This window comes from Pristis pectinata, chromosome 5, assembly GCF_009764475.1.
Source record: "Pristis pectinata isolate sPriPec2 chromosome 5, sPriPec2.1.pri, whole genome shotgun sequence".
Lineage (NCBI taxonomy): Eukaryota > Metazoa > Chordata > Chondrichthyes > Rhinopristiformes > Pristidae > Pristis > Pristis pectinata.
The window spans coordinates 52,588,920-52,615,631 of record NC_067409.1 but is presented as its reverse complement, the minus strand read 5'-3'; the positions used below and the strand labels follow the sequence as shown (position 1 = coordinate 52,615,631).

The window sequence follows — 26,712 nt, the reverse complement described above, 5'->3', positions numbered from 1 at the left end:
CAAATTTCTTCCATGGTTGTCATAGAAACATCAAGCAGCAAAGTCTCAGCTTTCAAATGTTCCAACACCTGCACAGAAAATTTCAACCCATGATCAGAATTCCAAAAACGACAGCATAATCAAAAAATGATTCTGCACTTCCAAAATGCAACCTTGTGCTTGCTAGCCCACAGCAGGTAGTAGAATTAATCTCATTTCTCCAGATTCCAGCATCTGCAATCTCTTGCGTCTCCAGTATTGTCTCATGACTGACTTTGATACAAGTTTCAGAACTTCACTAACTACTTTGTAACCACTGAACAACCACCAACGTAACAGAAATGAAATATAGAATCTATAGTAAGCAGGACTGATCTCACGTTTGACACCAGTTCAGAACTTTGCTGGCTACTTTGTAATTGATGAACCACCACAATAGGACTAAAACCTGCCATTCTTCGTTATGGATAATCTGAGCAGCATTTCAAGGATATCAAATTGACAGAAATGCAGTAGAACATATTGTAAATCATTACACCCACTTGAGTCAATTTGTCTAAACTTTACTTTTTTTATGAATATATAACTATAATGGTTCAGCTTCTGCGAGGGGGTTTACCAAACAAGTATTTTAGACATTTCAGCCTGGTCATTATCAATGAAAATGACAGGATTATTTTGGTAAACCAGTGCCATTATTACAAAAAAAAATTAGCCATTTATATCATAATTTAAGCCAGGTCTGAATTAAAATGCCAGCAAAGTTTTAAAAAACAATTATATTTCAGGACTCAAAACTCCATAAAATAATAAATGAAAATAAAATTAATAAAATCCCAAAGATAGTTAAAAGGCAAGTTAACTTTAAATAAAGTACTTTGTTTTGTAATATTTCCATTAACACAATCATTTGTAGAGTTACATCCTGTGCTTTACATTTAGTTGCTGAAACAAACATGAGTGTAAGACATTGATCTACTTCCTAGCAATGATCTATATACCTGTATTAAGTATCCAACTTTGGCTGAAATGAAGGATATTTAGGGCTCCAATAAAAAAGGCAATTAGGAAACAATAAATATATATGTAATTAGTACATTAGCGAGCACCTCTATTTAACATGTAACCACAACGTCACCTTCCTATATTTGAATTTAAAAGATATATCCAAAAGCACTATGGACAACACTAGCTTTCTGATTAAGCCAGTAAAATCTTCCCTTAAGAAAATTAAAGTTGTGTATTAATTAACAGTAAAACAAAAATGTTAAACTCAATTATGGATGTAATAACATCACAGACCTCTAATTCTGGTAGAAAGGGCCAGTAGAATTAAAACTGATTCAGAAAAACATGAATCAAATATCCAATTGAGAGGCCAATTTGACTCTACTTCTTGGTCCCCTCATCATAATTCTTGCTTTTTGCACCATTTAACAAGCTTTTAGTCAGATTTTATTAAAAATGAAACTGGTAATAACTGAAAAAGAAAGAGTTAAAATAGGGGGAAAATGAAGAAAAACTTTAATTAAAACACGTTAAAGGCACAGTGCTGGCAGATAGTTTGTCAGTAAACGTAAACGTAGATTGGTATCACCAGCTCCCAAAATAATATGGCTGATCCAGTTTCATAACTGAATAAAATTCAACAAAAATACATTGTTAAAAGTTCACACAAGTACAGCATCAACTGCTATGCAAAGGCACTCAATCACCCCCAGTGGCCATTTTCCAAATAAACTACTTTGTGTTGCAGGAATTCTCCAAGTCCGAAATACCCAAGACTGTGATAATGCTCCCTTAATGTCACATTACTTTTATTAAACAAAAAAAAACACTTAAATCTAAAGATTACAATTGAATTATATCGTATTATCATTAAATCTGTAAACGTCGTTTTAATCTACTTTTTAACGAAAAAGAATTGAGATGGAAAGAACAGATAACATTAAACCCTCATTGAACTCCTTCATCATAGCAAATAATGTTATACAGTAACACCTCCCAGTAATTTGTTAGCCGAGTACTGCAAAAACGTGTAAACCCAAAAAATGGTCTTGGGTAATAAAACTTTCAGTAATAAACCATAACGTTCATGATTAACTATTGCAGCTTCAGGTTTATTCTAGTACCATAATTGGATAAAGGGGATGTAAAAGTGTCGGTTGCCAATTAAAGTCCGAAAAGCAAAGTTAAAACCCGGAAACGGTGCTCAAAATAAGAAATCTCCTCCACAACAGCTTGTAGCTGACACCGAAACACATTGTTCAGTGTGCAGCCTGTGTGATACTGGTAAAGCAGGGCCGGGGAAAGAGGGTCGGGTTGTGTGTATTAGTTAACGTCAATTCACATTATCGAATTGAGCTTTAAAGACTTTGCTCCAAATTATTTAATGCGCGCACACCAAAAAAAAATCATATACCCAATTGCAAAAGCAGAACACAAGTTGCTGGTCAATGCAGTACGATCCAGTCGACTTTTTGAGGGATCCAAACATCCCGCAGTTGTTTTCGACAACTCTGGTGTTCAGGTGAAAACCGTGCTGTAGCCGGGCCCGGCATGACACTTACCGTCTCGATGGGTGTGGATGGGACGGACTGACTCTTTCGCCCCTTCTTTCCCGTTTAATGACACATTTTCACAGAGACCTCACTCCGCAAAACAGAGTTCACAGCGACCAGGACTTAATCCCCTTCTAGCAGCGAGCAAAGCGTCTTTCAGAGGCCAGCGAGGGCTCTGTCCGATGGTAATGTCCGTGCCAGGAGGAGCAGGTCAGCCAGGTACTGGGGATCACTCCGCTCGGAGACCACTCTCGGGGGAGAACGGGCTGTGCACAGAGAGGTGGTGCGAGAAGTGCGGGCGCACACCATTCCGCCGCCGGGCTGATCACCGCCGTGTCATGAGCCGAGCCGAGCCGGGCCGGGCCGTCGTGTGCCGGGGGGTGTCGGTGCGGTGGTTGGCTGACGCCGTGCGCTCCTTTGTGACGCGCCGCTCGCCGTGCGCCGAACCCTCCACCGTTAGCGCCGGGCTGCGCCGCGCTCCACCCGACAGCGACAACACACCAGCAGCGCCACCCGGAAATGAAACTGCAGCGGCGCGTTCCACGTCACTGCATAGAGCACAGGCGGAGGCTGATGTCTCTATTGCTCAACACTTCCCCGGTTGTTCGAGGATTAACTTGTGCATTTATTAGCAAGTCGAATGTTGTTCATGATCATTTTCTGTACTTCTGGCTGTAACAGAAAATAGTAACAATCCTTGTAGTAACACGCATTTACATGTATCCTAATGCAGTACCTGGCCACAAACGGGACTGCCCTCATTCAAACTCAAAAAGGGTAAGTCTCACGTGGTGCCTGTAACAGAAAACGGCGCTGTTTAAATGCTTCAGGATGTGCCTGAAATCTGACATGTAGAAATATACACCAGTTCATAATCATGGGTCTTGATTCGATATGAAAAAATATGCAAAGATGCATCGGGATGGGAAAAAAAGCAAAATTCGCTGACAAGTTAATGCGTTGGCTCAACTCAAGATTGCTTGAAATGGAAGTATCGGATGCTAGGAATGGTGTTGCAATAATTAAATTGGTAAATGAATAAAAGCATCTGTGGTGTTCTAAGATGACAATAATAAAAAGGCTCTAGTTTCGACCTATTGCCAAGTTACCTTTTCTGTCATGTAACCGTAAATATGAAAGTATGTAAACTCTATTTTAATTTTCGTTGTATCTCTAATTTTCTGCTAGAATTACACAATTCGACTTGCTCGCTTCGAAGGGACTTCCTCCAGACCCACTGCGTGCGTCTATAATGTTCCGCGTGTGACGTAAGCACGCACCGGTTGCCCTGGTTTCGCCGCGACTGGAAGAGGATGGCGGCGGTGGCGGCCTCTCCTGTGCCGGTAGCGGCTTCGACTCCCTCCAAGGTCCGTAATAAGAAGAGGCCGACGAGTCCGGGAAACAGCGGGAATGCGACTGCGAAGAAGAAGAAAATGGGACAGGTAATGAGAAGAGGTGTTTGCGGGCGGTGGCGAGGTGGAGCCCGGGCATGTGAGGCTGCAGGTTGGAGCCAGGCTCCACAGAACCCGGCGGGGGATGGTCAGCAGGTCAGACAAACCCTGTGGAGGGGGAAACAGGGTTAAATATCAGTTTAATGACCTTCCGTCGCAATTGAGGAGAAAGTCAGGGATAAACCTTTCAGGGAGATGAACTTATCGGGGAAAGGTTAGGGATAGAGTTTTGATGAAAAGGCCGTTGATCCGAAACGTTCAACCAGTTATTTTCCACAGATGCTGGTTAACCTAGTGAATATTTCCAGAATTTTCTGCTCGTGTAATATATTTTCCATGGTGGTGTTTTAACAATAAAAGCAGAAAATGCTGGAAACTCTCAGCTGGTCTGATTGCAGCATTTTTTGTTTTTTATTTATTTCAAGTTTCCAGTCCCTGCTGTTTGTTTATTTTCAATTAATATGTTTGTAGTATGAATAAGGATTCAAAACATTGGAATAAAATGTTCTGCTCTGTATCTTATGTGCTTTGAAAATCCATCCTTTCCTGTCAGTGTTCTGTTATATGCAAGAAATAATGAATAAGGGAGCTGTGATATCAGGAAAATTTAGAGTCCCTGCCTTGGGGCCTCTAGGAAGATCCCTACCATATGACCAGTTATATAAATGGAATATACACTACATATGTTCCAAGGCTGAAGTTGACAGATTTTTGATGATAAGGGAGTTGCTGAACTCGAGGAACAAGCAGGTGAATAGAGCTAAAGCTAAGATCAGATAAGCCATGTTTTAATGGAAAGATGTAGCAGGGTCAAGGACCCATATGGTCTACTCCTATTTATTATGTTCTTAATTTGGGGCCAAATCGTTGCTTGCATCATTACCTCCTTGGCAATATCCATTAAAGCCACCTTGTGGAGAATGTGTCATTTGGGTGCTTGTCACATTTTCACTGCTTCACTCCCAGTGAAAGTCAGTTGTTGGTCCATTCTGCTGCACTTCATTGTCTGTTATTATTACTGATGCTGTCTTCAGCCTGGCAGTTGACAGTGATTCCTAAGCACCCATGATCAGTCTTGAATGGCCAACCCCTTGTTTTAAGTCTGGTTCCTAGTTCTAATCATCCCAAGCCATGGGCAACTCGCTGCATTCAACCTGTCAAGTGCCATGAAAATTTTGTATTTCAATAAGATCAATGAATGTGTAACCTTTGAAATTCCTGACACTGAATTTTAAACAATATGGCTACCTTGGACCTAAAAACTTTTACTGTCTGTTTGATTGATCGTTACAAAAATTGATTTCAAATATCGGCAGCCTATTGGTTCAATGGGAATTATTTATAATGTACAAATTAATGGATGCTTGGTGGTCAGCACAGACTTTGGGCTGAAGGGCCTGTTTCCAAGATACAAGACAAGAAACAAGATATCTTTATTAGTCACATCGAAGCACACAGTGGAATGCATCTTCTGTGTAGAGTGTTCTGGGGGCAGCCCACAAGTGTCGCCACGCTTCCGACGCCAACGTAGCATGCCCACAACTTCCTAACCTGCATGTCTTTGGAATGTGGGAGGAAACCGGATCACACAGAGGAAATCCACACAGACATGGGGAGAATGTACAAACTCCTTACAGATGGTGGCCAGAATTGAACCCAGGTCTCTGGCGCTGTAATGGCATTACGCTAACCGCTACACTACCATGTCTGCCCTTAGGAATAGTAAAGGGAAAAAGTAACTGGTGGGAGTTGTCTATAGGCCACCAAATAATAACATTACAGTGGCACAGGCAATAAACCAAGAAATAGATGTAGCAGAGGATGTGGAGAGTCTACGGAGAGATGTAGATAGGTTAAGTGAGTGGGCAAGGGTCTGGCAGATGGAGTACAATGTTGCTAAATGCGAGGTCATCCACTTCGGAAGGAAAAATAGAAGATCAGATTATTATTTAAATGGTGAAAGATTGCAGCATGCCGTTGTGCAGAGGGACTCGGGAGTGCTTGTGCATGGATCGCAAAAAGTTGGTTTGCTGCAACTGTACAGGGTACTGGTAAGGCTGCAGCTACTGAGTGCAGTTCTGGTCTCCTTACTGTAGGAAAGATATACTAGTTTTGGAGGTGATGCAGAGGAGGTTAACCAAGTTGATTCTGGAGATGAGGGTGTTAGCCTATGAGGAGAGATTGAGTTGCCTGGGACTATACTTGCTGGAATTCAGAAGAATGAGAGGGGATCCTATAGAACATATAAAACTATGAAAGGGATAGATAAGATAGAGGCAGGAAGGTTGTTTCCACTGGTAGGTGAGACAAGAACTAGGGGACATAGCCTCAAGATTCGGGGAATATATTTAGGACAGAGATGAGGAGGAACTGCTTTTCCCAGAGAGTAGTGAATCTGTGGAATTCTCTGCCCAGGGAAGCAGTGGAGGCTACCTCATTAAATATATTTAAGACTCAGATAGATTTTTGCATAGTAGGGGAATTAAGGGTTATGGGGAAAAGGCAGGTGGTTGGATCTGAGTCCACGGCCACTGGGGTCATTTTCTCTTCTCCCCTATCCTAACAGGCAGAAGATACAGGAACCTGAGGGCACATGCCACTGGGCTCAAGGACAGCTTCTATCCCACTGTTATAAGACTATTGAACAGGTTCCCTTATACAATAAGATGGACTCTTGACTTCACAATCTACCTCATGACCTTGCACCTTATTGTATACCTGCACCGAACTTTACTCTGTAGCTGTGACACTTTACTCTGTATTCTGTTGTTGATTTTACCCTGTACTCCTCAGTGCGCTGAACTGAATTGGTTTGTACTAACAGTATGCAAGACAAGTTTTTCACTGTACCTCGCTACAAGTGACAATAATAAACCAATACCAAATGGTCTACTCCTGCTATTATGTTGTAATAATAAAATACTGACTAATGAGAGAATAGGTTGTAAGATTCATTGAACAACCGATAACATGTAGGTGAAGAAGAAACACAAAATGGACACGAAGAGCACATAGCAATTGAGAAGCACATCTGTGCCAGTGTATATTGAAAGCTATGTTTAGATTGAACGTCAGGGGAGAGTGCGAATGCAGTCCCCCACTACCACAAATTTTGCAGTTGAGTATCCCGCATTTGGGGACATCACATGTTTTATGATTATAATGTATACTGAACACCTTGTGATGCATATTGAATCAGATTTATGATCACTGACTTGATGTGACTATGATGTGAAATTTGTTGTTTTGCAGCAGCAGTACAGTGCAAAGACATAAAATTACTATAAATTTCAAAAAAAAGTGCAAAATAAAAGGAGTAACGAAGTAGTGTTCATGGATTGTTCAGAAATCTGATGGCAAAGAGGAAGAAGATATTTCTGAATTGTTCAGGCTCCTGTACCTCATCCCTGATGGTAGTAATGAGAAAAGGGTATGTCCCGAATGGTGAGTGTCCTTAGTGATGGATGCCCCCTTCTTGAGGCACTGCCTCTTGAGGATGTCAATGGTGGGGAGGGTTGTGCCCATGATGGAGCTGGCTGAGTCTACAACCCTCTGCAGCCTCTTGCAATCCTTTGCATTGGAGCCTCCATACCAGGCTGTGATGCAACCAGTCAGAATGCTTTCCACCATACATCTATAGAAATTTGCAAGAGTCTTTGGTGACATCGAACCTCCTCAAACTCCTAACAAAGTAGAGCTGCTGGCGAGCCTTCTTCATCATTGTATCAAGGAGTTGGGCCCAGGATAGATACTCCAAGATGTTGATGCCCAGGAACTTGAAGCTGCCCACCCTTTCCACCACTGACCCCTCAATGAGGACTGGTGTGTGTCCTCCTGACTTCCCCTTACTGGTCCACAATTAATTCCTTGGTCTTGCTGACGTTAAGTGCAAGGTTATTGTTGTGACACTACTCAACCAGCTGATCTATCCCACTCCTGTACACCACCTCGTCGCCATCTGAGACTCTACCAACAACAGTGGTGCCATCGATGAATTTATAGATGGCATTTGAGCTATGCTTAGTCATGCAGTCAGGAGTGTAGAGACAGCATGCATCATTGAGGTGTGCCATTGTTGATTGTCAGCGAGGAGGGGATTTTGTCACCAATCTGCATGGACTGTTGTCTCCCAATAAGGAAGTCGAGGATCCAGTTGCAGAGGGAGGTACAGAGACCCAGGTTTTGAAGCTTGGTGATTTGTACTTAGGGGATGATGATGTTGAACACTGAGCTGTAACCAATAAATACCAGCCTAACGTATATTTTGCTGTTGTCTAGATGCTCTAAACAGAGCGGAGAGCCAGTGAGATTGCATCTGCAGTAGACCTGTTGTGGCGGTAGCCGAATATAGATTCAATGCAACCAATTAGGACTTGCTTGGGGGGGGGGGGGGGGAGAAAATGATATGTGGAATTTTGTCCCTGTAATGTATACCTCAGCTGATTTAAAAAGAAATGTTTGTTTGTTTTTATATACTGCTGAGAAATCAAATTTTTCTTTTGTTTTGTAGAATGCTGTGTTGGATACCATTGGTGAGAATAAAAGTGTGGCTACAGATTCTAGTCCAGGACATGGAGAGCCTGCAGTAAAACCTTTGGCCTTTAAGGATCCAAATTTTGTTGTAAGCGATTTTGTTTAGTCAATAGTAATAATTCCATTTGCTCTTTAACCTGTGGCTGATTTGGCAGCCAGACATAGCCTTTCCTTTCCATCATTCAAAATATAATTATAGTTCTTCAAGGAGCTTTATAGTTGTCAATAGATTTTGTTTTGCTGAACATTTGGAAGTGTATGGAGCTCTTTGGTTAACCCTACCTCTCACCTCTTGTGTGCAATCTTCAAGGCTATGCACCAAGGACACAAGAAAATAGTAGCAGGGATAAGCCACCTGGTGGCCTCAAGTCTGCCTTGACATTCAATATGATCATGGTTAATCTGCCCCAGGTCACAAGTCCCCTTTGGTGTCAGTTTCACATAGCCCTCAAGCCTTAAATCTTATCTACCTCCTTATTTAATACCTCCGTTGTTATGAGTGAAGTTAATTTGGTGTTCAAAGGAAAATGAGATAGCTTGATCTGATGCACTTGAAGTATGAAGGCACTCCTACTGTGGGCATATAGAAGGATTCCTGAGAGTATGAGGTGATCATCTGTGCAATAACACAAATTAGCCAAATAACATAGACCTGAAAATTGCTTATTTTCAGTGGAACATTAACGATCAATGGAAGTTTGATAGAAGCATTTAAAATCTATTGAGATGGAGCAAGATGGATAAAAGCAGACTCTTCCAGAAACTGAGACATTATAAGGACCAATGGACACAAAACTAAATGCAAGATATTTTGAAAAGGCAGTATAAAATGTTGTTGTTCCACAACCAGAATTCATGGTTTAAAAATAAAATTATACACATGGATTATTGATTAGGAGAGATAAATGAAGGAAGTAAGTTTGATAGGATTTGTTCTCATGGAAGGCAAACATAGATCAAGGGGGCCAAATGGTCTGCTTTTGTTATCATTTGTCTTTATTTCAATGGCTAGGAATGATTGCATTCGGCAAGAAGAAACAGCTTCTGTGCACAAATAGTTATCTTGCATTTGTTTGTCCATTATCTTAGATTTCTGTATGTTTGCTTAAATAACCAGTCACTAACACCTGCAGTGTTCTATCATCCAATCACAACAATGAAAACTACTTGCTATGAAATGGATACTTGCTATATTTAAAATATACCCTTATTCTCTTACAATATTTTGTAAGTTTTTTGTAGTCATGATAAGACCCTTGTTTAATCTTTTTGCAATGTTTTGACAATTTGCTGAAGTACTAAACCTGAAAAATGGAATTCGAACATATCAGCACAATTCTAAAATCGTGCTGTGCAGAGCTGTGAGACCACTGGGAGTATCTCACAAGATCCCTCCATATTATTTGTGTGAAAAATGCTGCTTTTTTCCAGTGTTAATGACTTTGTATGATGCTGCAGTTGTAAGCATATTGCAGTCAGAGAGACAGAGGTGTGCACTCAAAAAAAAAAAGGCACACTGAAACACCATGTCCGTCTGCACTAATCCCATTTCTCCCCCACGCTTGGCCCAAAGCCTTTTCTGCCTTCGCAATTCAAGCAGTTGTCTAGATACTACTTAAGTGTGCAAGTTTCTGCTGTCACCACCCCTTCAGGCAGTGCTTTCTGGATCCAACCGCCTTCAGATCCCTTCTAAGCCACCTATCCCTTATTTTAAATCTATATATTATGCACCTCTGCTATGGGGGAAAATTGCATGTGGCTTAACTAAAGTTTTATTCAGCTACAATATGACTTTTATACTCGAGGCTCCAGCAATCTCCTCCCTTGCTTCCCTCAGAATTCAGGGATAGATTGCATCAGGCCCTGGGGACTTATCCACCTTGATGTTTTCCAAGACAGCTAATGTTGCCTCCTCAATATCAACATGCCCTAGAATATTAATAGATCCCTACCTAATCTCACCATCATCCATGTCCTTCTCCTTGGTGAGTACAAATGCAAATTACTCTTTCAGTATCTCGCCCATTTCCATGCATAAATCCTCTCCATTGTCCTTGAATGGACCTACCCTTTCCCTAGCTACACTCTTGCTCCAAATGTGAAATGCCATGGGATTTTCCTTAATCCTACTTGCCAAGGATGTTTCTTGGCCCCTTTTAGCCTTTCTTTTTAATATCTTTTTAAAATTCTTTCCTGCTTTCTTTATTATCCTCAAGGGCACTGTCCAATTTAAGCTTCCTAAACAATACATATGTGTTCTTCCTCTTTGACTAAAATTACAATAAATCTTTTCATCCTTATCTTTCATCCTCACTGGAACATGCTGGTCCCGAACTCTAATCAACTGGCCTTTAAAAGATTCCCATATGTCAGATGTGGATTTGCCTTCAAACAACTGCTCCCAATCAACTTTCTCCAGTTTTTAACTAATACTATTGTATTAACCTTTCCCCAATTTGGCCCTTTCACCCAAGAACTAATCTTATCCTTTCCATAGCTACCTTAAAAACTGCGGAATTATGATCATTGTTCCCAAAATGCTTCTCCACTGAAACTTTGATCACCTTGCCAGGCTTATTACTCAATATAAGGTCTAATACGGCCCCATCCCTAGTTATTGTTTCAAGAAACCCTCCTGGTGCGCCCAACAAATTCTGCCCCAGTTGTCCCCTGGCACTAAGGGAGTCCCAGTCAATACAGGGAAGTTAAAGTCACCCACTACAACAATCCTATTGTTTTTGCATTTTCCATGATCTGCCTGCATATCTGTTCCTCTTAGCTCTCAATGCCTGTTCAGAGGTCAATAGTACAACCCCATCATAGTGACTGCACCTTTCTTATTTCTGAGTTCTACCCATACGGCCTTGCTGGACAAGCCCTCCAAGATGTCCTCTCTTAATGCAGCCATGACATTCTCCCTAATCATAATGCAACTCCCCTTGTCTTGTCTTATCTTATCTCCCCATCTCTTGCATCCCTTTCTGTCACATCTAAAACTTCTGTACACTGGAACCTTGAGTTGCCAGTCCTACAACTGCAATTGTTCTGAGCTGTGGTTAATGCTTGTTCATTTTGTTCATGTTAGTATTTTCAGCATGTATTTAGGAATTCAATAGAGTTTCCTTTGGAGACATTTGCAGTAAAACTATATTCTTACTGTGCTGTGTCAAGCAAGCAGATTGAAAATTTTAGTGTCTCTTTATTAATTAGATTTTGGACAGAGTACATTTGTATAGTTTAATTTATTTGTAGTGTGAAAGTGCTGAGCAGGTTCTGAGTGATATTGTTGAAGTTAAAAATCCAACTGATATTTATTGATCATGTGAACAGGTTGAAACAAACATTATTTCAAGAATAACAGCATAATAAATATGTCTTATTGCTTGTTGCATATCTTTTGAATTGGTCTCTTAATTTCTAGCATTCTGGCATTGGTGGTGCAGGTGCTGGCAAGAAGAGCCGTGTCTGGAAAAATCTGAAACAAATCCTAGCAACAGAGAGAATGTTACCATGGAAACTAAATGATCCTAACTGTAAGTTGCTTTGACAATTTACCTTTCTAAAGTATATCCAAAATCTACATAAAATTATACCAACCATTGAAGCATGATGAAATTCTTCTGTGTCGTTAATTGTTACTGGTTCAGATACTTCCATCTGCATTTTCACTGCAATTTCCCTAATCCTTGATAAATTTGTGTTTATAATTTGGTGTTGACAATAGAGCTAACAAAAATTAAACATGTTTTCTTACTTCTCTAGGATATCAAAGATGTGTGTTTGCATTTGCTGCACTTTCCATTGTTTAACCTGATTCCATAATGACTTGACAAGTTTTTACATCTTCATAACTTGTGCAAAGATTGTTTTTAAAATATGGTGGAAAAAGCACTACCATAAGAGCATATGAACAATTAAAGCACCACAAGAGGTTGACTGCAACAAAATTATTTTATTATAATCATGGTCTTTGGAATAACAGATATATTTGATTCGGTTATAAAATAATAAAGTATAACCTCTATGGGAAAATGAATTTTTCATTATTACATCATGCCATATTGCTAGAACATTGCTGATATTTGTTTTATTAGAAAAATTGATGGATCTATTTTACTTTGAAAGTATCAGGATAATTTAATTTCCATTATTTAACATAATTGACGTAATGTTAAAATTTCTTACTTGACAATCACCACACAAACCAGTAGTATTACTGTACAATTGTGGATTGAAGTTTCGACTGTTGTTTCGTTGCAGAGGTGTAATAAGTAATGCTGTTATTCTGCATTATTGAATTGAAATATATTTTAGTTTCTGAGTTAATAAGATTGCACAAAACCCCATTTATTGTGGGAAAAGGAATTCTTTATTAGAGGCATATGGTCTTGATTTTGATGGTATGGCCACAGTTTGCTGATGCATAAATCTGCTGGCTTCCCTAGAATTTCACCAGATATAATCTTTTTGCGCAATTATTACAGTTTCCAAAGCTTGTAGTCCCATGTATTTGGTTATTTTTTTACATGTTTGAAGGAAGTTATATATTCACCTAGTCAGGTGTTGATTTCAGAAACTTTCAAATGCTTTTCTTTTGAATTTTCAGATTACAACATTGATGCTCTTCCTTCCTTTAAACCAGCCAAAAAGTATTCTGATATTTCAGGACTTCCTGTAAGTAGAGTGCATTGTTATTGCATTGCTTTGAGTTAACTTGCAAAAGGTAGATGTTTTATGCAATATTTTTCGATGAAATTAGACTGCACCACTGTGTTCCTACTTCAAAGGCTTGATTTTTGTCCTGAATTATACAGCAACAACAATTTGCATTACATGGCCCCTTTAAAATGTATATTTAAAAAAAAATCAGAAGTGCTTTGGAGGCAAAAACTCGAATGTTTTGGAAAGATGGAAATATTTGCCATAAACAAATGCTTCACCAAAGTGTTATGTTAAAGGAGCTGGAGAGGTTTAGTGGGTCTTATGGGACTGACAGCATGGCCACAAGTAAACCTCAAAGTATAAACACCCAGCAATGGATGAAAGTTTAGGGATGAATGAGAACATGGATTTAAGCACATGGTTACTATCCATAACTGAATGATGAATGACTCAGTCAAATAAAATATATGTCATCATATTTTTTTGCTGTGTTACACATACGATCATGAAGGGTCTTGACAAAGTTTGCTTACTCTCACAGAAGAATCCAGAATTAAGAATCATCTTCCTCAAAATGAGGTGGAAGCAGTGCCCTTGAATATTTTTAAGGCAGAGATAGATAGATACTTGATAAACAAGGAAGTGAAAGGTTACGATGAATAGACAGGAATGTGGAGGTTACAATCAGGTCAGTCACAATCTTATTAAATGGTGGAACAGGGTTGAGGGGCTAAGTGACCTACTAATGTGTAAGCATGTTTATATTGTATACTACACATTAGAAATTGTAACAATATTAAGAGATATCAAAATTCACCCCATGGAATGAATCATTGTGAAAGATTCTGCCAATTTTCTTTCATCATCTCTGGTAGCATAGCTATCATCGTGAACATGTTTCATTGGTATGGGCTTTTGCTCTCTCTATTTACAGGATTTTTTGTGCAAAGGTAATAGTGAGCAGGTAATTGAATCTAATGCTGCATTTATTGTGTGTACATACAGTCTTTGCTTTTCTTGCCCAGAAGACCTATATGGTCACTACAATTGCAACCATGCTGAGCCTGATGTGTTCACTGCAAACCAGCTTTTAAAATAGGCTTGTGTTTGTATAATGCTTTTCATGACTTGGGATGATGCAAAGCACTTTACAGCCTGTGAAAGCTCTTGAAGTATGAAATCACAGCAGCCAATACGTACTCAACAAATCTGCATGAAAAGCAATCTAGCCTGCATATTTTTAGCTGGCACAGAAATGCAATACAATGCAAAGATATTGTGTTATACTTGGGTTTTTCATCCTTATGGTGAGTGGACCACAATTAGATGCAACATGCTGATTTTTGCATAGATCGTTATCATGTAAGAAGCTCAGTATAGCTTTTTCACTCTTGTACTCTATATCTCTGTTTATGAATTCTGGGATGCCATCTGCTTTAGTAACCACATTTTTTTTAACCTTGTCCTTCAAAGACCGATTCACATATAGCACTAATTCCCTTTTATTCCTGTATCCAGTTTAGAATTTTACCATTTAGTCTACATTGTCTCTTGTTTTTTCTGCCTAATATATCACTTCACAGTACATTACAAGAGACTTCACTGGTCATATGCATGACCATTCCACTTATCTATATCCTCCTACAGTCTACTAATATCCTCATTGTTATCACACATCCAAACTTGTCATTTACAAATATGGAACTTTTATCTTGAATATTCATGCTTAGTTATTAATTTGTATCAAGAACAGCAGTGGTCCCAGCATGTTTTTTGTTCATTCATGGGGAATGGACATCACTGGCATTGTCTGTATTTATTATGTTACGGACTCAGTGAAAGTCCCTTTAAGATAGAGAGTGTGTGTGTATGTGTGTGGGGCGTGCTTACGTCAATAGAAGATAAAGGACGTAATGACGTTGTTGAAGAAGTAAGGAGAAGAAGAAGAGAGAGAGAGAGAAGGGAGAGAGACACCAGCCTGCTTGTTTTCTCTATCGATGGATGAGAAACAATAACTGTGTTTGCCACTGAAATCCATGTATGGAAGTTGGAAGTAATCCGGTGGAGTTCACTTTGTTGCTGACCTGTAGAAGGAAACAGGTATTTGTGTGTGGACGACCACGATTCGGATGCTTTTCGGGGTGAGGAAGTCACTACCGAGTAAACACTGAAGTGTCGTTTGGGTTCCATCGTGGAACATTTGGATTTCGTATTTACTCTCTCTCTGTTTTTCTACATCTACATCTTATCTTCAGACAACGGTGGTTGTTGAAGAAGCCCTTGCTCACGTTTCACCTTATGGCTTGCGGAACTGAACTTTAAGAACCATTCCGGAACTGGGAGTTTTGGACTTTGTCACACACACACACGACGAGTTTAGTTTTGGGGTTAACGTTCAAGGTTTAATATTTTTGAATTCTAACATACTAGCATTTTTACTTTTATTTTATGTATTATCATAAGTAGTGATTAATAAAATAGTTTTTAACACTAAATCATGCTCAGTGTGTTTCTTTTGTTGCTGGTTCGTGACAATTATGCATCTCGCATTGCTGCTGAACTAAAAGGCTATTAGGAGTCAACTACATTGATCTTGGTCTGTTGACTAGATGGGATAAAGAGAGCAGATTTACTTCTATGAAGGACAATATTGAACCAGATGGACTTTTTAAAATCAAGTAATTTCATTGTTACTGTTATTGATACCCACTTTTTCTTGTATTTCCAAATTCTTATTTTGAATCCCATCAAGGCCGCTGGGATATTTAAATTTTAAGGATTAAAATCCATCTCTGGATTAATGATCCAGCCCTCTGGAATGTGCACCTCCCTTTGCAACAGCAAATGCAGTTTTGTTTTAATTTGCAGAGAAGGGTCGGGTGGGGATAAAGAGAATGTAGGGAGCATATGTGATGTGGTAGAGAACAAGGGAAAATGGCCATAAAGCTAAAAGTGTCCACTGGTCATTCTGTAATTCTCTCAGGCCACCTCTGTATGGTGGGAAGATTGAAAGATAATGGCAATCCATTCTGCTGTTTCTGCACCTACAGCTCTAAGCAGTCTAGGATTTACCCTGTCTGGACCAGGTGACTCATTCACTTTAACCATAGCCAGTATTTTTAGTACACTATCCTTGTCAATTTTCATATAATCCATTAACACCACTACCTCTTTTACTCAGACAATAGCATCTCCTTGCTGAATTTAGCCATGCCAAGTGCCTCCATGCTTATATCCCCACGTTGGTGCTTGTTTAGTACTTGAATGAAAATTGTTCATAAAAAGGCTTTTGCATTCCCTTTCATGTTAACTGCTAGTCTGTTCTCCTGTACTTGTTTTGTCATCTTTATTCCTTTTTCACATCCCTTCTGACTTCTCTATTTTCAGCCAATTCTAGCTTATATTATCAATCTGGAATATGTCATGTTTTATCATAATTTATAGGGCTCTTGACTACTATTGTTCCATTACTCCGTATCTCTGTTCTCACCCCTGTACTTCCACCTAGAGCAATAATAAGTCTCTCTTATCCTTGCATTTCATCTAACCAGCTTCCATATTCAGCAGATTAACTTGCATAATTTCCACTCTCTTCAATGTAATGCTACCACCAGACACAAATTCTCTTCCCTTGCAATGTAAGAGTTGTAACACCTGTCCACTTACCTCCTTTTCCCACCATCCAGAACCCAAACACTTCCTCCAGATGAACCAGTGTTTTACTTGTACTATATTCAATGAACTATTTCTGCACTGAGTGCTTATGATGTGGACTCCTTTACCTTGGAGAAAGCAAATGCATGTCCATTCCACTTGTATATATTCAGAACACCTGTTTGGCCTGGAAGGGTGATCCTAAGCCACCTGATGCCATCACACTCCTACTTTGGCCTGTAATGCTGTTTGGATAAGAGGGAGCATCTGTGATGAGGTGGAGACCAAGGAAAAATGGCCATCAACCTGAAACCTAACTTTGCTCCTCTCCACAAATACTGTTTAACCTCTAAATATTTTCAGCATTTTCTGTTTTTATACCATCAATTTAGAACTCTTTCTACAAAATGCTTTGGATGTTGAGTCAATTTGTGATTTTAAAACTTTTTTGTTAGATAAGAATCTTGAGGGATAGGGAACGAATGTGCAACAATAGAGTTAATTCCAAGCAGTACCCAGTGTCCGTGCAGAGTTACTGCCATTAAAACAACAATCATAATAAAGGAGCCACACTATAACTACAGAACCACATTATAGAGCTATGTTATTATTAATTGTATTCAACAAATTATTTCGTAAGAATACAATTAATATAATGTGGTTCTGTAATGAGGGAGGAGGTTCAGAGGACAGTAGAAATCAAGGATTGTGAGAGTCTGCAGCTCTGTGTAATGGCTGTTCCTTTTCTTCCTTAAAAGTTCTCTGCTGATTAATTATACAAAAATAATTGACTCTCCTTTTCTGGAAAGCTATATAAGTTTTTATGACAATTGGACTTGTTCCCATTGGTCACTACTTTTTTTTCCAGAGATCTATAAACAAAATGACTGGATATCATTTACATGATTTTATAATTCCTCATAAAAGCTGTAGAAACATTGGTGGACTATAAATACAGGTAACCCCTGCATTATGGCCATTCAGTAACAGAAATTCACCCTTACAGTCACAACCAAAAAATTTGAGATATGGAATAAAATTTGCTCTCACATTATTTGTAAGAATAAAAATTTATTTCTTTTCAACTTGCTTTTCTTGGCGCTTAACGCAGATGATATGACTTTGTCTTACAGAAAATAGTGATATGGACCATTTTCTAGGAATGCAAACCCATCCTCACCTTCTCCCCCCCCCCCCACCCCGAGTAATGCAGGGGTTGCCTGTACATAGAATGAACATCTCCATACAGACCGAGAATGTGCCAGGGTGAATTTCTTCTCTGATTGTGCTACATTAAATGTTAGCGATGAACATGTCAATTATGAAGTGATTGAGTCCTGGCAATTTTTATGCTTTTTCTGACAATGATCTCAGGAGCTCCACTCATTAGATCAAATTAACCTATAACACGAATGCCAACAAAACAGTTTCATGAAATAGGAGGGCTTTTGTAGACCTGTCAAATTGGCATTGTTCTGTGTGATATTTGGGAGACTAATAAGTGACATTGATTTGAGTTTGTAGCTGCTAAGTGGTAGACCAACTGAAGCTAATGTTGACTGCATTTTTGCGGTTGATGTTGAAGTTAGCAACAAAGAAGAATGAAATTCAATGCTGCAGATTCTGAATATGTTCTGAAGCAGGTTGTGATCCAGGCCTAAAGGGAAAATGAAGTGCCTCTATGATTTTAAAAACTTGGGGTAACAAGATTGAAGTAATGATCTTGGTGAAGATGATGTTAAATTTGTAATTTCAACAATGTGATTTTGATTTCTATGAAAGTATCTTGAGAATTAGTTGCTTTTATTTCCTTTCTTAAAATAAAATGGATTCCATGTCCAAGAAGATGGCAGATTGTAGTAAAATTCCAGCTGTTCAACAATAAAAGCTGCAGATGCTGGAAATATTCAGAAGGCTAAGGCAGCATCTATGCTGAAACAGAGTTAACTTCTCAGGTCAATGGCTTTTCATCAGAAATGGGAAAAGTTGATAAACAAGATTGAAGATGGGGAGAAAAATAGGGAAGGTCTGTAAGGAGGCAAATTATAGGAGAGAATACAGGATATAAGGGATGCAATGCAAGAGAGAGTGGTTACACTTTTGTATAATCAATCAGCAAAGAACTTTGGAGAGAAAAGTGAAGCCCTTATGGACATGCACTCTCTCAAAATCCTTGAATTCAACTGTACTCTGAATTGTCCTACCAAACTATTTTAATGAGTATTAAGAAGATGGCACCACTTCAGACAAGTAATGCTGGGCAAACCAGCCTAGCTGGTAATGCTTATATCTTAGGGGGAGGGGAATGAAGAATAAACCTAAGTGAGGGTGTGAGTTCAATGAGGTGGGAGGAAGTGGAATGGGGAATGCCTGGCAAAGAATGAGCGAGTGCAGGATTCATTCTGAGCAGTGGCCAAATAAAAATACCAGCTGTGAATTTGCCACAATGTCTGGGCTAGTAGTGAATTAACTAAAGGAAGGAAAAAGAGGAAAGGAAATGGTAATGAAATTGTCAGGAATAAAGAAGCTTCATAACAAGGAATGAAGCACCAGTGAGGGAATGTAGTGGGGCTATTCAGCCTCAGCACAGAAAAGAGTTAGCATTGGAAATCCAAGACTCAGCAAGCTACAGACCATTAGTTTGTTCAATGAAATGGCAGATGATTGGACTTCAGATGAGAGAGTTTATTGCTTTAGAGATACAGGAGCGAGATCTACATAACACAGCATGCCAAGAGTAGAGCAGCAAATCATATGAACCTGAGCAGGAAGTTGGTAGGAAAAGAGACCTGTGAAGCAGTGGTGGCAACCAGTTTATCATGTGAAGCAGAAGGCCGTCGTTGAATTAGGCCAGTGGCGAGGGGCTGAGAACAGAACAGGAGAAAAAACAATCAAAACCACAAAATGTAGAAACAGAAGTAGCTATGAATTATGTATGTTAAATGACTCTAGCATGATTGTGCTAGAATAATGTCATTTGTGTTCTAGCATAGAGCTACACTGCTAAAAATTGATAGATGAAACTAGCAAACCTTCTTGCAAAATTAACTGAATGACAAATGTTCCATTGGCATCCAAAAAAAATTGACATCCAAAAAAACATTGACACAACAAGCCTCACTGACTCCCTACAGCTGATGCATGCAAATTGTACCACAGATGCTACCTCCAGATAAACTATTTCTCATTAAATTCTCATTTAAAAGAAATGACGTGACTGATTTGAACTTATAATGATACAGTTTTACAAAGCATCAAATAAGCACATTTCCAAAAATCAAGACGTACTGGCAAAAGGAATACTTGGAAAAAAAACAAAATGAAACATTAAAAGATGAATAATAGTTTGTCTAGAATTATACTGTTGTTAGTGCTCTTTTTAGGAACCTGTAGTTGCTCGATGGGCTGAGTGGCCATCAAGTAAATGCAGGTTGGGCTGAATGATTCTATTTCATGCTTCAGCTCCAATATGTTTGTGCACACTATTTTCAATGCAGTGCACCCAGCATGTGCTTCATACAGGGATTTTGGTTGGCATATAAAGTAAATTTGTTTTGCTTTTTTTCTTGCAGGCTAATTATACAGATCCACAGAGCAAGCTTCGGTTTAGCAGCACAGAGGAATTTTCATACATCCGGATGCTTCCTTCAGACATTGTGACTGGTTATTTGGCTTTAAGGAAGGCAACTAGCATAGTACCCTGAAATATTACATGGAATCTCTTTAAAATAACTGAAAACAAGCTTAATTTGCATAGTGAAAATCAAAAAAAGAACTACAGATGTTGGAAATTTGCAGAGTGACTTATGAACTTCAAAATGTCATGTGTTCACAACTGAAATTTCAAGCAACTTATTTTGACAACAAAACTCTTAAGTGAATTAATAACAGGAAATGTGAAGACACCTTTTCAAACTACAGAAAGCCACGAGTGGAAACCTCTTGGGAGTGTAGAATATGCCAGCTGCACAGCTCGTATATTGTAAATTTTTGCCAAAAGCCATTCAATTTTGAAAACTCTTATCACAAGATTTGCAAATGGGAAAGCTTGCTTTAAAAGTCTCAGTACCTGCCAGGTGAAGTCATGTTGTGATCAGCTTTTGCAGTGGCAAAAATTCCATTATGTAGCACTGTATCAAAGACATTTGTTGAAGCCAAGTAAACACTCTGGACTGAAGTTAATGAAGTGGGGTGGTATAATAAAAATGTTAATGCCCATGATGAGATTTTTAACTCTCTGGAAAAATGATCTGTACACTGGATGCCTATAAAAAGAAACACGCTTCTGGCTGTTAATTTTTTCATTCCCTATTCCATTAACATTGTGAACATAAAAGTACAGAAATTTATGCCACTGAACAAACCCATTCAGTCCACTGAGTCCATGCTGGGCAGAAAAAAACATCCATTTTGGCCCATTGCTCTGTAGGTTGCATCAATTACTCATCCAAGTGCTCATTAAATGCATTTATTTCTGCCCCGGTCATCCTTTCCAGCACTAAGTTTCAGATCCCTACCGCATTCTAGCTGAAAAATATTTCCTCAACTCTTTTTCAAACCTCTTTCCAATTACCCAGTTATTGACCTCACAGCCAGAGAAAACAGGTCCTTACTATTCACTCCAGTTTATCATAATTTAACACATTGCAATTAAATTTTCTGTAAGCTGCCCCTTTTTTTTTAAAGAAAACAATCCCAGCCAGACCAATCTTTTTCTCAGCTAAAATGTTCCTCTACTGACAAAATCCTGAAAATGTATTGATCTGTACCACAGAATATAGGGGACCTAAAACTGAGATAGAAAGAGAAAATACTGGAAACACTCAGACTTAAGACAGACCTGGAAACCCACAACGAAGTCTTTTCTTCCTCCCCCCCCCCCCCTCCCCCCACAGTGTATTCCTTCTATTGCCTGACCAATATTTTATTCAGTTTTACCTTGACCTTAACCAGTTTTGTATCTTTTGGTTTGATCAACAAAAGAAAATATCCTTTATGGTGCCTTAACAATATTATTTATGTGCCCTTCTTTCAGGGATCTGTGGACATAAACGCCAAGGTCATTCTGTTCCAACGGACTTCTCTATCATTTATTTTGTATTCTTGTTTACCCTCCAGATGTATTTTGAGCTTTTCAGACTTTAATTCTATTTGCTAATTTTTTTTTCCTCTCTCTCTGTCCACTTTGTCTACTAAGAGAATACAAAAACTGACTGCAGCTCTAAAAGCATCATGGTTCCTCTACAGAATTACAAAAAGCTCACAGCACAGAAAGGCAGTTTGCCTTATTGAGTCTATGAATTAGACCAGCTAGTTCCATGCGTGTGCCTTTTCCCCAAAGCTCTGCAATTTTTTCCCTTTTATTTTCATATCTAGTTCTCTTTTGAATGTTATGATTGAATAAAAATAATGACTTGAGGGGGGGAAAAAAAACCTGGGACCTAGCACTGCAATCTGGAGACCTGTTGCATCTTTCCAGTCACTAAAAGTTGATTAACCATTAACTGATCTTGAACAATCTTGGATTTGAATTGAATCTGTGGGCTTTTACTTTACAGATAATTCTGCCATGTGAGACCTTGTCAAATACCATGCTAAATCTACATAGACCACATCAAAAGACCTACTTCGTTATCTCTTCAAACGTATTTGTTAATCAGAGCAGACCTTGTCCTTTATTAATCTCTGCCTTTCTATATAATGATTTATATTGTCCCTTAGAATTTTTTCCATTAGTTTGCCCACCACTGTTGTTAGGCTGATGGGCCTTTAAATGCTCAATATACCCTTTGTTAAACAATGGTACCATGTTAGCGGTCTTCCAGTTCTCTGCTACTAATCTTATTGTCATGAAAAATTGATAGAACCTTATTTTTGCCCTTATTTCTTGTAATAGTCTAGTATACATGGGCCTGGGTATTTAACTATTATTAAGACACTTTAATATTTCCTTCCCTTCTGTGCATCCCATTCAATATTGCACATGTTCCTTAACCATGCTATCATAGAAGTGAGAGGTTGTGTGCAGTATTAGGTTTCACATTTTGGGATGGAAGTTTACCAGGGTGTTACTTATTTTGAGAAATAATTCTTTTAAAAAATATGAATGAAAAGTTTTGCTTTGCTTGATGGAATGTTTTAAATTTATGAAATGATGTTAGAAAGACTTTTGCCAGCAGTAAGAATATGATGGTGGCACAGCAGTTAAATTACAAGACTGAACTAACAATCTCACCCTGGCAGCTGTGGAATTTAAAATGCAGTTAGTAATCTGGAATAAAAAAAACTAGTCATTAGTAATGATGACCACTGATTTTTGTAAAAGGCCATCTGTGCCACGAATGTCCTTCAAGGGTGTAAATCTCCCATCTAGCTTGGTCTACATGTGATTCCAGTCTTGCTGATGTGGTTGATTCTTAAATGGCTTGTCAAACCACTTGGTTCAAGGGCATTGGAGATGGACGACGAATGCTAGCCTTGCCAGCAGCACCCGATCCTGAAAAACAAATGAAGAAAATATATACATCGTGTGATAAAGAGAAAGGTACCATTAATACAAGATTAAATCTAAGACATTAGAATGCAACAGGCGTTTGTGGAATTGTGGCTGGGGCAGAAATTGTTATCTCAATGTCATATTGAAGGGAAATGAGTACAGTATGTATAAATATGAAAACGGTTTGCTCACAAACAAGATAAACGGCACTAGACTACAGTGTTGAAATGACGTTACTTTTCAATTCTGTGTTTCTGTCTGAATTATTCGAAGTTCTTTATTTTAGAATTGTTAATGGTTGCAATCTGATAAATAATATGTATCTAAAACAATGTTTAATGCATTTAAAAATTATTACCATGCATTACTATTGTGAATATGATGATTTATAACAATTCTGCTGAAAACAAAGTACAATGAAGAGCATAGGTTTTTTTTTACCCATTTGGGCAATTGAGTGTAGGGCAAAATATAAGAAGAGCCAATCAAGCTTATGCCTGCTTTTCTTTGACATTTTATACATGCACTTCTAGTCTTAAGTAGTCAGAAGGATTGGAAATCATTGCAGATTTTTTTCAACCCTTGTGATACCATGAGTAAGGTCACATTTTAAATACTGCAGCAAAGATAGAAGGGTTTTCTTCTCGTTTAATTCATTTCCTAAACTGCATCAGCTGTGGATTTTGTATTTCTTCTGTGTGTCATTTCAAGCTTCTCTGATGCAATTAAGATGGCAATGTTTCAGGAAAATAGTCCTGCAGATTTAACTTGCTAAATCTAACAACTCTGTTTAGATGTTGCAGGCCTTCTTCCTCTTCCCCAGGCTATTTATCAATGGTGGAAAAGTAAACAAAACAACTGGAGGTATACAGTGTTGATTATGACTCACCAGATTGTGTTCCTCTGAGAACAAAGCCAGTCTAAAGCAGCTTGAGCAAAGACCTAGCAATGGACCAAAGTGATAGCATTCATTGTTACCCTTATATAGAGCTGAACACAAAGATCTAATGACCTCTATGACAAGATTTCCCTTTTTGCAACATTGGTTGATGTCTTTTCAGTGGGCCCTCTGTAATGCTGTAACTGGCTATGCAGCCAATCTTTCAAAGAATTTGCGCTTACTGCAAATTAAGGAAGGATAAAGCACAATTTTTTAATGAATATTTTAAACATTTTAAGGAGTACTAAACAAAGATTAAAATACTCAAGGTAAAAGACAAAATATCAAATGAAAAAACAAAATCCATTATATTCGGAAATATTGGTGAGGGAATTACTAGTGTTTTTAGGTCCAGGGCTAGAAGTAATAATGGCATTGCTCTCTTTCATTGAGACCTTGTGTGAGAGAGCAGCACACTTTGGGGGTATTACAGCAAGGCCAGTTTTTTAATCCCTGAAATTTTCATAAATTTAGTTGATTTCCTTTTATTGTAATACTGTCTACCTGCAGTGGCTGAACTGTGCCAAAATTTGCTGTCCTTTTCACAGTGCAATGAAAATGAATACCAATAGAGATGTGGTTATTAAAATTCTAATCATGGAAGTTCTTATAATTTTAAAATTAGCATCTTAGTTTCAAGATTTCCAAATCTAGGCTTGGAATTGGATGTTTTTTGTAGTAAATGTAATTGGTATGATGGTGTAGTTGGTGCTGCTGCCTACAGCTGTGTAGTTTATACTTTCTCCTTGTGACCTGTGTGTTTCCAACTGGTGCTCTGGTTCACTCCTGTATCTCAAAGACCTGCTGCATGCTAATTGGCTCTTAGTGGAGATAAGTGGGAAAAGAATTAAAGGGGGTGTGAGGGAAAAGTTGCAGAACGATATGGAAGTAAGGAGGGGTTAGTAGGATTTCTGGTTTGTTCTGGGAGCTACCATGAACCCAATAGGTCAAATGGTGACTTCTTGGTCAATTTGATGTCGGTAAATTATAGTCACTCAATATAGCATTCATCCTGCGGACTGCCAAAATTGAGGTTGGCAGCTTCCAAAAAGATCATTGTTGAAATTCTAATGCCATTCATTTTTGGGTACTCAAAGAGAACCAGAGGCTGCACGTATCAGCAGCAAATTTAAGTGGCTTCCTACAGAACTCAGTATAACTGGAAGCAAGTATTTATTTTCAGATTCAAAATATCAACATGTTTTGTGGATGTGGAGTTTTTAAAATAGAAAGGATAAATGGTTAGCACTTTTTTATTGCTGTATGGACATCCTATAAAATAAAGCTACACTAGAATTAAAAGCTGTTATCATGCTAACATTACAATTAAATGACCTGGTCCTGTTTTCCTCAATTTGTACTTTCAATGCAGCATATTGATAATATTACAATATCAATTAAAATTTGGTGTTATTTCAATGAAGCTGAGTTATTAATGGTTTTCTCATGTGCAATAGCAATATCTTCTATTATAGTGATTCTTGATTATAAAACATCTGGAGCTTTTAAAACTGGATTATGAAAATGTTCACGCAAGTGATAAATTGCACTCAATCACATTTTAGTGTTTCATTTTATTAGATATATTGCTGGACTGTTCTGTATCCTGCAATATAACTGATCCTGAGTGATCTTAATAGCTTTTATCGTTTCATGGCACATGAATTGTATTTGAACAGATGCAGGTATTCACATGAAAGTTAATCATATCATCAGAGTTGTTATTTTTGACTAAGTAAATTTAGGTTAGGGAAGGATTTAAATAATTAAGGGGAGCAGAGCATTTTTGTTTGTTCTGCTTCCTGCTGACAAATGGATGATTAATGTTGTGTTATAATTTGCATGTCACAACCCCAAACTTGCACTTACTGCGTGGATGGCTAAATAATGCATTTCTACAACAGTCCTTTCCCTAGTGCTTCTGAATATGCTTCAACCTACTTAAAAGTGTCCTATGTTCAAATGGATTGAGTATCCTTGGAATGTGTTGAACATTCATCTGGTACACCCAACACAAATTCCTTAGTAAATATCAGTAGAGTGCAATGGTCTCCTTAGTACTGTGCAAGTTTGTATAATGATCTCTTTATCTTTGAAGGCATTTGTGAGTATGAACATGTATTCAGATATTTTATGACAGACTTGTTTGAAGCATCAAAAGGATTCACGAGCAAAAAACGAGCTGCTGGAGGAACTTGCCTTGTTCCACCTATCGCCTGCCAGCCCCCGTCTCATCTGTACTTCTCACCCCTTTGTACTGGCTATCTCCCCTTTACACTCTCAGTCCCAATGGCAGGGTCGACTATCCCTTTGTCTCCACAGACGCTGCTTGACGTGCTGAGTTCCTCAAGCATTTTGGTTCTTTTTTGCTCCATATTCCAGCGTCTGCAGTCTCGTGTGTCTCAAAGGGATTCACAATGTGTTCTACATATAACT

The 26,712-nt window shown here is 38.5% G+C and overlaps 2 protein-coding genes across 3 annotated transcripts in view; one reads left to right on the top strand and one right to left on the bottom strand.

The window, feature by feature from the left end:
* The window catches only part of galnt1 (UDP-N-acetyl-alpha-D-galactosamine:polypeptide N-acetylgalactosaminyltransferase 1), an 84,458-nt gene extending 81,402 nt beyond the window's left edge, over positions 1 to 3,056 (bottom strand). Inside the window, exon 1 of one of the 2 annotated variants that reach the window (XM_052015711.1) lies at positions 2,550 to 3,056. The gene's annotated coding sequence lies outside the window, so the exon portion shown is untranslated. The remainder of the gene's footprint in view (positions 1 to 2,549) is intronic. The other variant, XM_052015712.1, reaches the window with a different exon arrangement.
* A 119-nt stretch (positions 3,057 to 3,175) lies between these two features.
* On the top strand, positions 3,176 to 25,643 carry ino80c (INO80 complex subunit C). The gene is made up of 6 exons (XM_052015713.1): positions 3,176 to 3,317; positions 3,729 to 3,982; positions 8,502 to 8,612; positions 11,946 to 12,057; positions 13,131 to 13,198; positions 20,413 to 25,643. The coding sequence occupies exons 2-6, from the start codon at positions 3,854 to 3,856 to the stop codon at positions 20,542 to 20,544; spliced, it is 552 nt and encodes a 183-aa protein (XP_051871673.1). The 5' UTR covers positions 3,176 to 3,317; positions 3,729 to 3,853; the 3' UTR covers positions 20,545 to 25,643.
* The last annotated feature ends 1,069 nt before the right edge of the window (positions 25,644 to 26,712 follow it).